The 16,545-nt window shown below is 39.0% G+C and overlaps 1 protein-coding gene across 3 annotated transcripts in view; it reads right to left on the bottom strand.

The window, feature by feature from the left end:
- Positions 1-2,718: 2,718 nt before the first annotated feature.
- Positions 2,719-16,545, bottom strand: part of LOC139723457 (uncharacterized) — a 222,398-nt gene continuing 208,571 nt past the window's right edge. For all 3 annotated transcript variants that reach the window (XM_071634699.1, XM_071634700.1, XM_071634698.1), the window contains exons 7-11: positions 16,042-16,149; positions 15,257-15,304; positions 8,583-8,944; positions 7,583-7,680; positions 2,719-5,023 (exon numbers count right to left, since the gene is read on the bottom strand). In XM_071634699.1, the coding sequence (XP_071490800.1) occupies positions 4,998-5,023; positions 7,583-7,680; positions 8,583-8,944; positions 15,257-15,304; positions 16,042-16,149 (642 nt within the window). In that variant the 3' untranslated portion in view covers positions 2,719-4,997. The remainder of the gene's footprint in view (positions 5,024-7,582; positions 7,681-8,582; positions 8,945-15,256; positions 15,305-16,041; positions 16,150-16,545) is intronic.

Here is a 16,545-nt window from a genome sequence, read left to right on the forward strand (position 1 = left end):
AGTGAAGGCGTATTTCGAGTTTGCCTTTGACTGATATATCTTAGTAGTCAATGCACTAAATACTGGTATTGAACCGTTTTCAGTTTCGACCCATACTTGATGCAGTACATGAATTTCATGTAGATAAACAAGCTATTCGAGTTATCCTAGGCACAGCATGTTTACAATATATAAGTATCATAATGTGGAATTCACCTGGCTATAATTAGTCTGTATTTGCCAGCTTCGTGAGTATTTTCACCGAATCTGCAACTCACAATTCATACATTTCGTTCACATGCAGTTAACATACGCTTCACCATGTGAAATACATTGTTTAGTAAGTGTTTTGTGGAACTTGACAGAGCACGAAATATCTTGATCATAATACAACATTGTCTTCTACTTCATATTCATATTCAGTCGTATCTGTACAAGAAAATAAAATACGGGAAGAGTCATCATTATAGAACAAAAATGAACTATACCTTCAAATAATGTCATAGACTGTTCTGCACAACGACAGAACATTGTAAACTGATTTCCACTGTCATTACAATGTATAAGATACACTGTGTACCTGATAAACAACCGGAAGAGAGTGAGTTATCTTGAAGTAGTGAAATAATGAACGAAGGCAAACATTATCCGCATTCATTCACACAATTGACACACATAGCAGTACTTGTTGTAGACACACGATGTATCATACTGGATTCTTTCTTCTTACATATGACAATATAATAGTATTTAGATAAGCATTTCTGTACAAATAAAGTTACAAATTTGGAAGTATTTAAAATTGCAGTCATTCCAATTTTACAAAGTGACATCTATAACTTCAAATATCTGTATTCCTCGCGAATGTAAACTGTCGAACATATCATAACGCATTGTCGACACATCGGAGCACGGCTGGAAGAATCAACATCAAGTGGCTGCGATGCATGTGAAACTGAGTATTCATCAATATATCCCATGAAAACACTAATTAAAAAAGATAACTAGAGCTTCTTACAGCCTGAAAAATAATCATGTAAATAAGCTGCCAAGCGAATTTTAAGCATTACGCAAATGACGTTAAAACATCCAATGTGTTCCGTCTGAAACTTACTGTAAATCCAGATACCATCGTATATCCCCTATCTGTATAACATATCATATGGGATATAATTATGATGAGACAATGTCTCGTCTAAACAGCTAAATGTTTCAGGAATCCTGTAATGAACTTTATCACATCAAATATGAAGTATTATTATGGATATAAACCCTCATAGTATTGCAAAGTGTACATCCATATGTCGCAAAATGGTTTCACACACTTTATTAATGCTCTGTAAATAACACCAACTTGATTTATTGCCATGTTACCATTCTGTCAATATAAGCTTTATTATCTACACAAACTTGTAAACTATTGATACATATCACAGGCTTTGTGTACGGGTGTGTCTGTTTCTTGGCTATAATATACAACAAAATCTACAACACACATTTTTGCTAAGTGCACAAAGTGGTATTGTTTGTACATTTAAAGAGCACTTATAGAAGCTTGCCTGGTTCTCCTTATACAAGTAATTTTATTTCCTTCACGACAGAGCAACAACTGACATCAAACTTCATTAAAAAAAAACGAGAATAGCGTATATAAACTGAAAAGAAAAGATAACATTTCTTCTCTGATTTCGTCCAGTTACAGTAAGTATCCGTCATTACCAGTCCACAGGCCTTTCAAAATTACATTTTCTTACACTTTCTATGCTGTCACTTTTAACAAGACTTTACTTCCGTCAACTCAATATAAAACAACACAATTCGTTCTGATAATTGATTATAAACAAAAGTAGATGCGTAAAAACGATGCGTAAAAACTCAAGATGCGTAAAAGCTCAAGATAAATTTAGATTTGCACGTCATCTGCATACATACAGTGTATGATACTTAACATTTTCAGCACGACGAAGATTTCCAAGAGGACTGGCATACATGGTGAAGAATAGGGGCCCAATTACGGATCCTTGTGGAATACCAACCACTGAAGTGCACTCCTTAGACAAGTGACCAGACACGCAAACACGACTCCCTCGATTCATGAGGTAAGACGCCATCCACTGCAGAGCTTAACCTTTGATACCAAAGGTGTTGTTATCCCATAGAGATACAGATAATTGTCATACCTTACCACACTATCCACTCGTCTTTAAGAGAGAAGAAGTAAAAGAAATTAGAGTCTCCACATGCAGCCAGTAGCAGGCGACACCGGTAGTGATATATAAATAGGGATATTACACTGGATACTTCAGATAAACCAATACGACAGATACACTATGGCAAAATGCACTGCACTTTTACAAATTGCAAGAACATGTATAACAGCAGCAACAACATACATAATCACATGTTAATCCAAATTCATTAAATGACATGCACTGTTTTACAATTGTGGAAACTTAACGTAACAATTTTCTGAAAATGCATGATATTTAATGAACATCTATCAAAAATCACAATACACCTACTTAATGAAACATATCTTCTAATCCCCATTTGCGGAAGGAGAAAAGGATTTAACAAATCAACTTTGGGTTTTCTTACAAATAGTACGAAAAAGGTGATTAAGAAAAACATCGTCAGAATTACCCAATGCAATCTAACCAAAACGAAATATTCAATGAACACTGGAAACAAAACACTGATTTCTACCAGATAAACTCAGCATCAGACTCGATTCACAGACCTTTTATTTTCGCATCATCTTTATCCAGTCACTCACTCTATTCTACAGACCTCAGCTAATTTACCAAATCCATTCCATAACGTAAAATCATTATAAGCGAAAATGCCTGGATTACCAGACGCTAAGCTGTGTCCAAATGAAAGCAACAACAACAAGAACAACATATAATTTCTTGCTACATGGGAGTCACGGTGAACTCAGCTTGAGTTGCCTACTGTCATACACATCTATACCACACTTCTCTCATCTTCACAGAGAGGTGAATGATAAATGTTGAAAATAACCTACGTTTACGCAAGTGAATCAAGTAAACAGACACAAAAACAACCAACAAACATACATGAATAGGCCGACATGGATATGTTAGATACTTACATGAAGTATTATAACACATACAAACACATTGATTAAAAAATACAAAACGGATTCCTTGTCTTCAAATAGATGGTTAATGATACAAGTTGAAAACGAATTGCATTAGTGCAAGCAATATTAGGTTAAAATATATTGTAATGAAGTGGATATTTCACGTATTTACACAAAGAACACTTACAAAATGCATACACTATACGTAGAACTCATAAAAATGGTGCGGTAATCACCACTCGTGTATTTTGAGTTCAATATGTAGCCAATAGCCATTTAATTGGCATAGTTTGCTTTCAGTATGAAGCATACTGAATGCCTTTCATCAACATCATATGAATAAACAAGCTATTCAGATAATCCTATAGGCACAACATATTTTTCATTATGTATAATAACGTGCATGGAATCCAGAGGGCGTTACTGTATTTTCACAGAATCTGCAGTTGACAATTATTTCCAAGTTATTTTTCGGTCGCATTTAACATAGACTTCACCTCAGAAATACATTCTTTGGTAATCATTTTGTGGAAAACATACTTAACAAAGTACGAGATATCTTGAACATAATACAACATTGTCTTTTACTTCACACTCAGACATGTCATATAAATAATGAACAACAACTACTTAATCATATCTGCACAGGAAAGAAAACGCGCAAGAGACATCGATGAAGAACCCCCCCCCCCCCGATATTTGAACTATCATACCTTCAAATTCATAAGACCATACCCCAATATAAAGAAGAACTGATTTTCTAATATCATCACAATGTATCACTCAAGCTTTCCCTGTAAAAGAGCGGGAAGGGAGTGGGCTTTCTTGAAAGCAGTGGAATAAAAGAGTACCAGTAAACGAAGGCAATCATTATCGGCATCCATTCACCCCAATAATAAACACAGTAGTAGCTGTCGCAAACACATAATACTTTATACTGGATCCTTTCTATACATACAATCATAAACATAAGACATTATACAGGTGCTTCAAAAATAAGTATTCTGTAGACAAAAAGTTACATTTTGCGAAGTATCGACTATACGTTGATTGTAGTCCTTCCAATCCAATATTCACAAAGTGAAATCTATGATAAGTTGTGTAAAGTATATCATTGCGTATGCATACTGCCAATTTTAATACTCATCGAATAGAACTACCCTCAATGTCTACTCAAACCTACGTTGAAAAGAATCATGTAAAGGAATGTAGACATAACATAAGTGCAGGGATCATAGTTTCACGGAGGAAATAAAACAAGGACTAAATCTGTTCCTGAAATTTACATAGGTCAAAAGTCAACTATTCTTCTTTGTGCTATGAAACCAAGGAACTGATAGGTGGTGGGACTATACATCCAACACCATCGCAGCAAAGCCGAACGTAGTGTCTTGACTTGTCTCTTGAAACGAATGATTTACGATCAAACCATCACACTTTATCTGTCGCTTGGTCTTAGCGTCTTGCTCAGAACCCGTTTGGCATCTAATCAAGAGGAGCCATAAGGGTGGGTGCGACTTGCACATCGACATTGACATTATGCAACAAATGGGATAGTTTGAGTGCCTTTCTTGTTTTCATTGTTACAGTCACCTTATATGAACCAAATGTATAAAGTGTAAAAGTGCTATAATACGTACATTGGAAGATGGAAATATCTAAATGACACTATTATGCTACGATTTTGCAAAAAAAAAAAAAATGATCAGAGTAGTAATGTTACTGGTACACTGAATTCGAGGAACACTTTCAAGTTTTAAGATATAATGGAAACACGTGAAAACTCTATGACAGACCATAAGATTTTTCGCTGGCATCGCATCCCGGATTGTCAAAGTTGGCATACCAAGAATGTTCACATGACATGTTTCTCCTGTACAGTACCGATCCTGTCAAGACTCCGTTTAGGTCTTTATTGCAGATTCCAGCGATCATCTTCTGCAATTTCAAATTCAAGCAATGACAATGGTTAGGAGTGTTACAAAACATAACAGGCTTCGCATCATACATTATAAAAGATATCTTTACATTCCTTCCATTCATTTTCAGAGTAGTTGTTTTCATCTATAATAGGTTCATTTGAATAGTATCTGATACGGGACACACTGAACACAGTTCTATGAAATTTCATTAACATTCTCTTTCATTCAAATCGGATCTGCAGTTAAGCCCATTGCAATAGCAGGTTTGATGTAAAGAAGTCAGGGGTAAAAATTTCACAGACAGAAATATCAGAGCTAAGGACTAAACTTCTCAATACTTTTTCTACGTATTTGAACAGCGTGCACTAGATTGTTGAATTTCATTTCTAAAAATGAGCAAGCAAAAAGATAGCTTCGACCCTCGACTCGGTCGGTGTGTTCGCCTATTACATTTTCCAAAAAAAAAAGTTTCAAGCGATTTAGATGATTCATGTAACTAAGGAATTGTCTTATTCATCTGAATGGAAAATTAAAAAAAATATTCCACCAGAACGCTGCACCTGACCGTTGAATTTCACGTCTAGAAATAATGCTAAAGCTCCCTCGTATAGAAGGGAGGGGGACCCTCCCACGTCCTCCCCTGGCTTGTGTATTATCCCAAATGCACTGAACATAATTTATTTTCGCATCCCCATTAAAACTTACAGCCATGAACTCGACAAAAGTCTCTTACTATCATGCTGACACTACGTTACATTCATTACCATGCAGGAAGTGATAAAAAGAAGTGGTTTATCTCAAGGATTTTTTTTAACGCAAATCCCTCCCCCCCCAAAAAAAAAAAGATGATGCTAAACTTGACAACTATAGTCACGAAGAGATGAGATTCATTTTTTTTTTCTTTTCTTGCCTGATAGGCCACATACGTGTAACCAAAATATATCATATAGGTAAACAAATTGGATTTTTTTCGCATAAGAAATTCCCCTCCCAGAAAGTATGGCCCAAGCTAGAAGGAGGGGGGGGGGGGGGGCGCCTCGGGAGTGGTACATATATTTACTTTATTTATTTATTTATTGCAGAAAGGCTATACATTTTTAATTATTATACACAGTACATAAAAAAACGTTCCGCAGCGCCTGTAATCATTTATACAACTGCGAACTGGAAATAGTACGTCACAGTTCGGCACCTCAACAGCATTTTTGAGCAATAAATTTGTAATTTATTCAATCACCTCCATGTTTCAAATGTTTTGCTGTTCATCAAAACTACACCACATCTGAACCTCTATTTGTTACTTTGCTCCCTCAGAATCATAAATGCTGTGCTATTCACTGTGAAACAAAAACCAGAACCAGTAAATGACATTTATACCATTTAAAAACAAACAAACAAACAAACAAAGAAACAAACAAACACACAAACAGATCAGAGGGCTCCTACTCTACTATCAACGAGCAGGCTCAGGATCATCTCTCCAAGTCTGGTGTTTTTTTATCCAAACTGTCATGGTAATCTCAATTTTTTTTTGCCTTTTTTTTCCTCCCTCACTGGGAAATTTGTTATTCTCTTTCATCTGTACACGTATTACAACGTATTTCAAATAACATCATACTTTTTTTCGAATTCAATACAATATACATCAAGAAAAAAGGTGTCTAAAGAGACACCATTTTTTCTGAAACACTGCATCTTATAATTATTTCTTGCAATGAATTTCTCTTTATCATAATATTCCCTTATACTATATTTACATAAATCAAAACGAGGTATTATTCTTTTAATTATTTTACAAACATAAATTTCATACCTCACAGGCATGATAATACAATTCAATGCCAAATAATTGATTTCCCGTCGTAAATGTTATTTCTAACCCCGTGTTAACATTAATCCATTCTCTTAATTCAACCCATGATCTATCAACATTATTGACACTCAAATCTCAAAATTTGACGTTAAGCGGCCTGACTATAAGCGATCAGAACCACCACCAGCTACCGGGCGCAAGGTTGTTAGTTTATTGTGAATTGTGGATATAATGTCTGTCTAGCACACAAGAGGTCCTTGGTTTGAATTCTATCCGATTATATCATCCCCAATATTGTTTTTTTTATCATGGTTATTATACTACCTAGCACTCATAATCGGTGTATAGATATGTCGATGAGGGTATATTTGACAAATAATGAATTCTCATGTCTCTAAAAAGTCCAATAATAGCAATAATCTGTGGAAATTGTATGACCTATTTGGCATGGCAACTAACATCCAGAGATTTCTACAAAATCATATCATCAAATGGATTCTTCATGAATTATTCCCATTACTGATGTTGAGCACAAAATTATGAATAATTAATAGTTGTACCTCAAATTTACAAGGTTAGTTTTAACACCACCGGAAAATAGCATATAAAGGTCATTCATTTGCCAAGAAAGGGGCATAAAATAAGGGTAACATACATCATTAGAAGGGCAGACTTATGATGGTGTTAAAAAGTTTATAAAAGGATTTATACAGGTCATAGAGAATTAGATTTGTCATGATACTGTGCAACTCGAATGCATACTTGGTATCCCATGCTCAATGGTAAGGACGAGTTTCCCTTCTGCGTTGACCGCTGCACAGAACGGGTCCAGATCCTGTGAAGTCCGACATCTGATCAGCCTGGATGAAAGACCAATGTGTTCATGAATCTGGCTGATGTAGTGAATATGAAGTCAGACAGTGTCTCACCGGCTAGATATTACTGACAATCTCTATTAACTGTTTTGCTTGCCCTATATGTATCACACAAGCATAGTCACTCCCGCTGTCATTTTATTCCTGTATAGGCCTAATCATGTAACTATGTTTCTCTCCTCCCCTATATAGACCATAGCTCTCGGTGAAAAGAACACTTGTATTTATAAGACTTCTGACTTCTGTATGATTCCATCAATACATGGGAAGAAATGTAAGGATGTGATATGAGTTTGTACTTTTTATAGCGATTTGATTTGATTTGAATTTATTTCCACTGTGTTCTCAAACACACAAAACAAAGAAAGTTGAGTTACAGTGATTACTTTTTGTCTTTTTGACGTACACACACAAAAATTGGAATATAGATATTCTAACAACATATTTTGCAACAAAATTGATAATAGTAGTCGTAAGAAACAAAGAGGGTAGCCTATTCAAAAGCACAGTTTGTAGTACTTAGGCTCCCGACAACTAAATCACATCACAGTGAGACAATTAACACATATTTTCTCCCTTTATTCCTCCTAGTAGTGTGACATATTGGATTCAAAATCAATTAACCAAGAAGTCTTTGTTGTCGTGATTTATGCAAAATACAGAAACCAAAGGCCTGTTCCATAAAGATTGAGAGTAAGATTTATCGTAACTCTTTATAAAACATGACACAGATATGAAAGGTGTCAGAGCGCTCTTATCATACACATTGCTCATATCCACTATGTCAGTTTGTGAGAATTGAGAGGGCTTGCAGGGCATTACGTCTTTTCAAAACATTGAAAATAAAACATCATAACGTTAAAGTGTTGGGCTTCTTGTGAACTCACGATATATTCTTGAGATGAGGGTAAGAGCTCCCAGATCTGATCAACTCCTCGGCTTCTTCATCCCCCAAATACTCATCTGTTACAGACAGTCTGGTTACTATAGGTGGTGCTAGCAATGAATGGCGAATTTGACCGTCCCTTGCGACTAGCGATACGTTGCCCTGTAGGTTTATCTCCACGTTGCGAGAATAGAGTGGCCACGCCTTGTCCACGTCCGAAGAAAAGGTAGGCTGGTCATATTCGATGTAAAGAGATACCATCTCCACATTGGGGCACAGGGAGGCTACGTTTAGCTGCTTGAGAAGTGAGAGGGATTTGACGTCTACCCCGAGATGGACGATGGGACTTCTAACCGAACCACTCTGTAGAGGGATCAGCGACAGAGATAACAAGAACATTCACACTCACTGCCGTACAATCATGTACCAATTATTGGTCTTAAGGCCGTGTCACACCTTTCCGGGCAAGCTACGCGATCTTGCTGCTATTAGGGATTTTCAAGCACGCATGAGAATTTTCTACAGGCGGACAAGAATGTTTCAGCGAATTTCGCACTTGTCTTACCTGCGAGACGCGTGCTACTTACCTTCTACTAATTCTGTGAGAACTGCGTAAGAGCTTTGAAACCGATTCGTTTTTTAAGAGAGACTTACGGGTACTGCGAAATACCTGTGTTGGAGTTGCCTGCGATGTGCTGCCGGTATGGGTCTCCTATTGGTGTACTGCGTGTACCTCTGCCGACAACCCCCCCGCGACCCACCCGTGAAAAAGTTTTGAGCATGCCCAAGGCCTTGACATACCGTATCTTGGGAAGTTTTGCGGCTTAGCTTGCGGGGAAACAAATTTGCTACACGGAGCTCTCCACAGTTGGCCCGCTCCTGACAGTAGGCCTACCTACATTGTTATCACTGTGCATATCTCGCCCATTGTAGTTGCCTGGAGGTGCGCATGTAAAGGCCGTCAGTGTCGATATCACACCTTTCCGGGCAAGCCTTGCGTGCGATTTGCAAAGAGCAATTTTTACTACCCGGAGTTCCCGTAGATGAGCCGCACATGACAGTACCTAGCACGTATATCACGCGTAGTCGCCCGGAGGTGCGCATGCAAATCTTTTTTACCCGCAACAATGTTTAGGCCCTGTCACACCTTTCCGGGCAAGCTACTCGGGCTTGTTGCGTGTAGGGATTTTCCAGCATACGTGACAATTTCTGAGGGTGGACAAGGAATGTGTCTTACTTGCTGGACGCGTTCTACTTCAATTCTACTTGCGAGTATACCGTGTGACCTGTGTACCAGATGCCTGGGGGCTGACAACTCAGTGAAGGAATCCCTCTGAAGGAATGGCAAGAGTCCCACGGAATGTGCGGGACTGCGAAGTACCTGCGCGGGAGTTGCCTACGAAGTGCTGCTGCTAAGGGCCTCCTACTTGCGTTCTGCGTGGACCTCTCCGGGCATCCCCGCGACTCACCCGGAAATAGATTTTGTCATGCTCAAAACTTAGCTGCGGTTAAATGGGACTTGCGTGCGCACCTCCGGGCAACTACAGGCGAGATACGGGACTGCGAAGTACCTGCGTGGGAATTGCCTGGGAAGTACTGCCGCTAAGGGTCTCGTACTACGCGCTAGATACTGTCAGGTGCGGACCAACTGCGGAGAGCTCCGGGTATATAGCAAATTTGTTTTCCCGCAAGTCAAGCCGCAAAACTTCCCCATATACGGTATGACAAGGCCTTAGGCATGCTCAAAACTTGTTCCGAGTGAGTCGTGGAGTCCGCTCGCAGAGGTACACGCAGAGCACCAGTAGGAGACCCTTAACGGCAGCATCTTTCAGGCAACTCTATTGCAGGTACTTCTCAGTACCTGTAAGTTGCTCGTAACAGAAAAAGGATCGGTTTCAAAGCTCTCACGCAGGTCACATGGAATACACCCAAGTAGAAGATATGTAGGTAGGTAAGAAACCAGTGCGAAACTCGCAAACATTCTTGTTCGTCCAGGGAAATTCTCCTCCGTGCTGGAATATCCCTCCTCGCAACAAGCCCGTGTAGCTTGCCCGGAAAGGTGTCACACCACATGACAGTACCTAGCATGTATCTCAAAAGTAGTCGCCCGGAGGTGTGCACGCATATCTTTTTTACCCGCAACCGTGTTTAGGCCCTATCACACCTTTCCGGGCAAGCTACTCGGGCTTGTTACGTGTAGGGATTTTCTAGCACACCGGACATTCCTGAGGGCGGAAAAGGATTTGTGCGAGTCAGCGTATGTGTCTTACTTGCTGGACGCGTTATACTTGCGAGTATACTGTGTGACCTTTGTACCAGTCGCGTGGGGGCTGACAACTCAGTGAAGGAATTCCTCTAATGGAATGGCTGAAATCTCACAGAATTTCATTATCTTGGCTGCATACGGGACTGCGAAGTACCTGCGTGGGAATTGCCTGGGAAGTACTGCCGCTAAGGGTCTCGTACTACGCGCTAGATACTGTCAGGTGCGGACCAACTGCGGAGAGCTCACCGGGGAGTAAATTTGTTTCCCCGCAAGTCAAGCCGCAGAAGTTCCCCCATACGGTATGATAAGGCATAAATGAAAATTGCAAACATTCTTGTTCGCCCGCTGAAAATCTTCTACGTGCTGGAAACTACCTCCTCGCCACAAGCCCGCGTAGCTTGCCCGGATAGGTGTGACACGGCCTTTAAATCCGATTTACCCGCAGCCAAGTTTTGAGCATGACCAAAACTTTTCCGGGTGAGTCGCGGGGATTGCCTGCAGAGGTCTGAGGAGAACGCCAGTAGGAGGCCAGTATCTGCCGCATGTCACAAGTAGTTGACCCGCTTTAAGTACGTAGGCTGCCCTTGGATCTATATGCATTTACGCATTTATGCAGGATAATGGCATTCTGTTGGAGTTCTGCTAACAGGAGGACTGTTATCAGACCTTTAGAGGGATGCCTTCACCAAGTTGTCAGCCCTCACTCGCCACCCACGCGCCTGACACGCAGGCCACATGGAATGCACGTAGAACGGATCCAGCATTCTGGACGCATGCGAAGCGAAACTCGCCCATATCCTTGTCCTTCCGCAAAAATTTTCCTGCGTGCTGGAAAATCCCCATACGCAACAAGCCCGCGTAGCTTGCCCGAAAAGGTGGAGCAGGGCCAATTTTGGCTGCGGGTGAATAGGACCTGCGTGCGCAACAACTGGTAACTACGGGTGAGATACGTGCTAGGTACTGTCCTGAGCATGCAGCTCATCTGCGGGTACCTCTGGGTAGCAGAAATTGTTCGCAAGTCGCACGCAAGGCTTGCCCGGAAAGGTGTGACACAGCCTTTACGAGATGATGATGATTTATCATAATCTATGTAATTTTTGTTCAATTGTAATAAAAAAAAAATATATATATATATATGAATTTTGTCCATTCCGTTAAAACATGAAAGCAGAGTAAGTCGCGCGCTCATCTGAGTCTGGCAAGTTCACTTTCAAGCATTATTACAGATTATCATCTAAAAAGAACATAGAAAAGTTGGGAAAAATGGGGGGGGGGGGCCTTAAGTGTAATGCATGGTGTTCATTTGAAAATTCTATGGGTTGTGATATATATAATAATTTTATAGTATGACCCTTCATCATTAGTTAAGGGCAGATTCGAAAGAGCAGACTACTATTAAGCTTTAAAATGATGTATTACTCAATTCAAATGGAATCCCCTAACCTATCTAAATACTGGAAAGAAAGCTCACACTCTGGAAAAGTGTGAACTGAGAAAAGAGGCTCTGAAGTATGGTGTCTATTCAAGCGCTTAGTCTTTACCAAGCCGTGCTAGCTGTGAAATGAAAAGGGGAAAAACACAGGATATAAACCACTTGAGCAACAGCAATGAAGGGATTATCAGATTTGGCAGAAAATGAGCATGTTCTATCAACGTATTCTGTCCGCGATTAATTCCAACTTTCAAAGCGGTATCGTTATCCTTTCGAAAGTTGTTACACTTGAAAGTGGAGAGTGTGCAAAGGATTTCAAGAAAAACAAAATGCCTCTAAGACATACCTGATCACTCTACTCTCCAAGAAATGAGGATTGTAGAAAAACTGGTGAAAACACACTTTCCCATTCATGGAGAAGGAAAGCTCTTACAGAAAACATGAAAAACTAAAGATTGATTCGGTTGACACATTTCAACTTTTTGAGTCACCATGTAAAATCACTGGGTGCGACTTTGTGCTGGTTGTTGTTTTTTTTTGATGCATGTGTAATTTCAGCATTGAATAATATAAGAGATTATTATCCATACAGAGGATTTTTAGAGCCCAAATACAAGTGTTATTTTGTTGACGCACCTCATAACCTCCGACCCACATAGAAGGTTTGTTGTACTCGACCAATAATTTTGGCCGAGGCGACCAATATTTAAAATATTGGAGGGCAAGAGGGGATTCCCCAGAGTTTTTTATAAACTGCACCGTGATTGGTTGAGATATATACGAGATGACCTGAAATATGATGAAGTAAAAACGTCTGTGATTGGTCAATCATGAATTAACTAGAATATCGTTTCTTCTAAAATTCTGTGTTTATACAAACAAATTTCATATATCAATTAGTTGAAATTGTTTTTTACACAATTTTTCAAAATATCACTTTCATAACAGGAAGTTAAATTTAGGTTTGATGAAAACAAGTTGCATTTTTTTTTGTGTGCATGCAGGCGCAAAGGCGACGATTGATCTGCAGCTCTGCATGCTCAGCGCTACTGCTAGATAGCCCGCGCGCGATATAATGTAGCCGGTCGCCGCCGCTGCGCTTACATTTGCATGCGCGATGTGCATATTACAGTTACTATACTGTACATGTGTACGTACGTGTGTACAAGTACGTTATATACAGCACAGCAGGACTAGAAAAGTTGTGGTAGTAGTAGCCTAATTCGATCTTTCACGATCTACGGTAGATGTGACGTGAATTGTTTCTCAGATCTCGGATACAAATACATCTAATTCTGGTCTAAATTGGCTAGATCTCGGTCTAGCAGTAACATGACGGCAACCTTGGATACATAGATCACTGTTTTATCAGAGACTGACCTGAAGTGGATTAACTTGCACTGAAGAGTGTACATGTACCATACCCCATGTCAGGATCACTACACAGTAGGAACAGCGCTCGGAGTCGGAGACAGAAAGGGTAGGCCTTAGTCAAGTGAAAACATTCTTTGCTAAAATCCTCTGTAGGATAATAATGATGATATTGAATGTCCTATTTTCGATTAATACAAGGAAATATTGGACTCGCTAAGCAAAATATTGGACTCGTCTTCGACTCGTCCAATATTTGTGCATAGCTCGTCCAATATTTCCTTGTATTAATCTCAAGGCCATCCAATATTATATAATTATTTGTATTTGTATTTATATCATTAATATATTGACATTCGACCCCAAGACCTGACGATTCCCAAGAGAATCATTGCAGGCAGTACATGCACTATCGTGTATTATGTTTCATAACGATACCTTAAGCAATTTCCGAGGCGTGGAGGAAAAAGTAAAATTTTAGTATTTTGACTTGACCTCTGATGCCATTGCCCAAACTTTCCTAGAGAATCTTTATCAAGTAATAGATGTATACATCAAGTTTAAAGAAAAGTTTGAATTGAACCTTCTGGCATGCATAGATAAGGGAAATGGAGAAAGTTTAAGGATTTAACCTTGACCTCTGATCTTTGACTTGAGCATGTGCACTGAAAAAGTTGATATACATAACTTCGTCCACTCACACATACGATTATTGTATTTAAGGGTCATTGTACACCTCAAATAGTTTTTGAGGCTGTCCACAAAAGTCATTATGGACGGAGGGACGGCTGCATGCATGGATGGAAGGACGTCGGACGAATGGACAGAAGGACGGATGGACAACCCGAACACATAATGCCTCCGCCTCCATAAAACAGAAAAAAAAAAGATCTCAAGAGAGGCATCACCGGATATTTGTGTACAAACTGTCTAATGGGACATGACGCCTATTTTAATAATTTGAGATCATACACATGTAGGATGCTACATGCCAAGTTTGGTGAAAGTGCGTCGTGGGATTTTTCTTTTCAGTTTGCTCACGATGGACGCTGGGCATTAATGATAGTAATAGCTCAATCATGTGTCATTGCATCTTTTGCGTATCAGTGAGCTAAACACAAATATGTAATCATACATAATTATGATCACAAGTCCTTTATACATTCGAATCATGTCATTTCATTGGCAGACGAAAAAAATGAAAGCTGAATATTACACACACACACACACACACACACACACACACACACACAAACACAAATAACATACATTGAGTGTTAGGTGCACTAAGGTTCTGCCATCATCTGTTCGCGTTCTTAGAGGTGTTTCATTTATAGTGAAATGATTGCCTTTTTGTGCTCCCATTCCGTATCCACCACTGGTGCACCCTTTGCACACCAGCATATCATGAGCGTTGATCCGAAACGATAGAAATGCAACTTTCTTCTTCTTTTTTCATTGATGTAAAGATAGTACATTATCTGTCATTCAAACACAACCTTTTTTTTTTTCACTGGTCTGTGATAATGCATACTAAAGCAACATTAAAATACGTATCTCGAATGAAATTAGTTTGAAACAGTGCGTGCCAATTTCTGGTACAAACCTCATTTCCAGGTTCTTCGCGGTTGTTTCCCTCATGTGACGTGGAAAGCTGAAGACCATATTAAGTAGGAGAGAGAAAAGAGAAAAAAAAAACAGCAGGTAGACGCAAACATCTCGAAAAGTTACGTGCGTGGTATAAACAAAGAAATGCTGGGCTAATCCAAAGATAAGACATGTATACAAAATCTCACACTTGCACCAATCATAACAATGAAAGAAGCATTGTCAGTACGATTAAATACATCAACACAATTCAAGTACACACAAATATTACTGCTGTATCGAAACATGATGCTTTGTTACTTCTGCAGTAAATGTACAACTTATCAATTTTCTGGTAATCAAGAAATTCAGCTAGAATAAATTTAGCAATCATTAAAATTCTGCCTTTTTTGTTCACTTTCTAGGCTAAAGCAGGGCACCCATTACCATAATTAGTGCCGAAAGCATAATTACATAATATCAAGACGGACTAAATGCACATCCCAAAGTGACATTGTACTATACAGTATACTCTGGACGGACATGGAGAAGAGCCATTTCAATTTTCGTCAAAAAAAAGAAAGAAAAAGAAAATTGAGTTAAGCAACAATTTTTCCCTTTAAGGGTATAGTCGAGGACTAACAAAGATTATCGCTTATAAACCTGCATATTATGCTGGTGTAGATAATAGTGTTGTTGAACCAATTAAAGTAATACAATGTAGGCCCAAAGGATATGTTATTACAGACGGGCTTAACGGTCTCAAAACAAATCCAATTTACTTTTGATTTTTTAAAATCTTACCTCATTCTTAACATGCCGTACAGTAAGGGAATTCAGAAAGGGCAGATGTAAAATCGAGTGAAGGATACTTGTTGAAATTGACATTCCGGACAGAACCAATCGCTGTATCTGGTGATTGCAAAAAGAAGAATTGCATTTTAGGTGATCCGAGTATCCTCTTGGATCACCTTCTGTATCTGTACGGATTCTTTCTTCTTCTTCTTCTTCTTCTTTCTTTATTTCTCCCCAAAAGTTGTGCAGAGGTTAGCTCAGAAAGTGCAATGCCTATCAAGTTCAAACTTACACCATGTATGTATCATGTCGCAAAGATGACAGATCTAGTAAAATCATAGTGATCAGTCGACCGTGACGTCACTATGACGTCATTATATGAAAACACATTCTCAATCATATCTCAATGGAATGGAATTTTTCAATGAAATTTACGTCACATATATTTCAAGTCAAGCGCATTCTACTCATATTCTCAAAATTCATCTATATCTTAAAACGTGCGCGTACGCG

This window comes from Diadema antillarum, unplaced genomic scaffold, assembly GCF_040938485.1.
Source record: "Diadema antillarum isolate AM-2024a unplaced genomic scaffold, OU_Dant_1.0 scf00000191, whole genome shotgun sequence".
Classification (NCBI taxonomy): Eukaryota; Metazoa; Echinodermata; class Echinoidea; order Diadematoida; family Diadematidae; genus Diadema; species Diadema antillarum.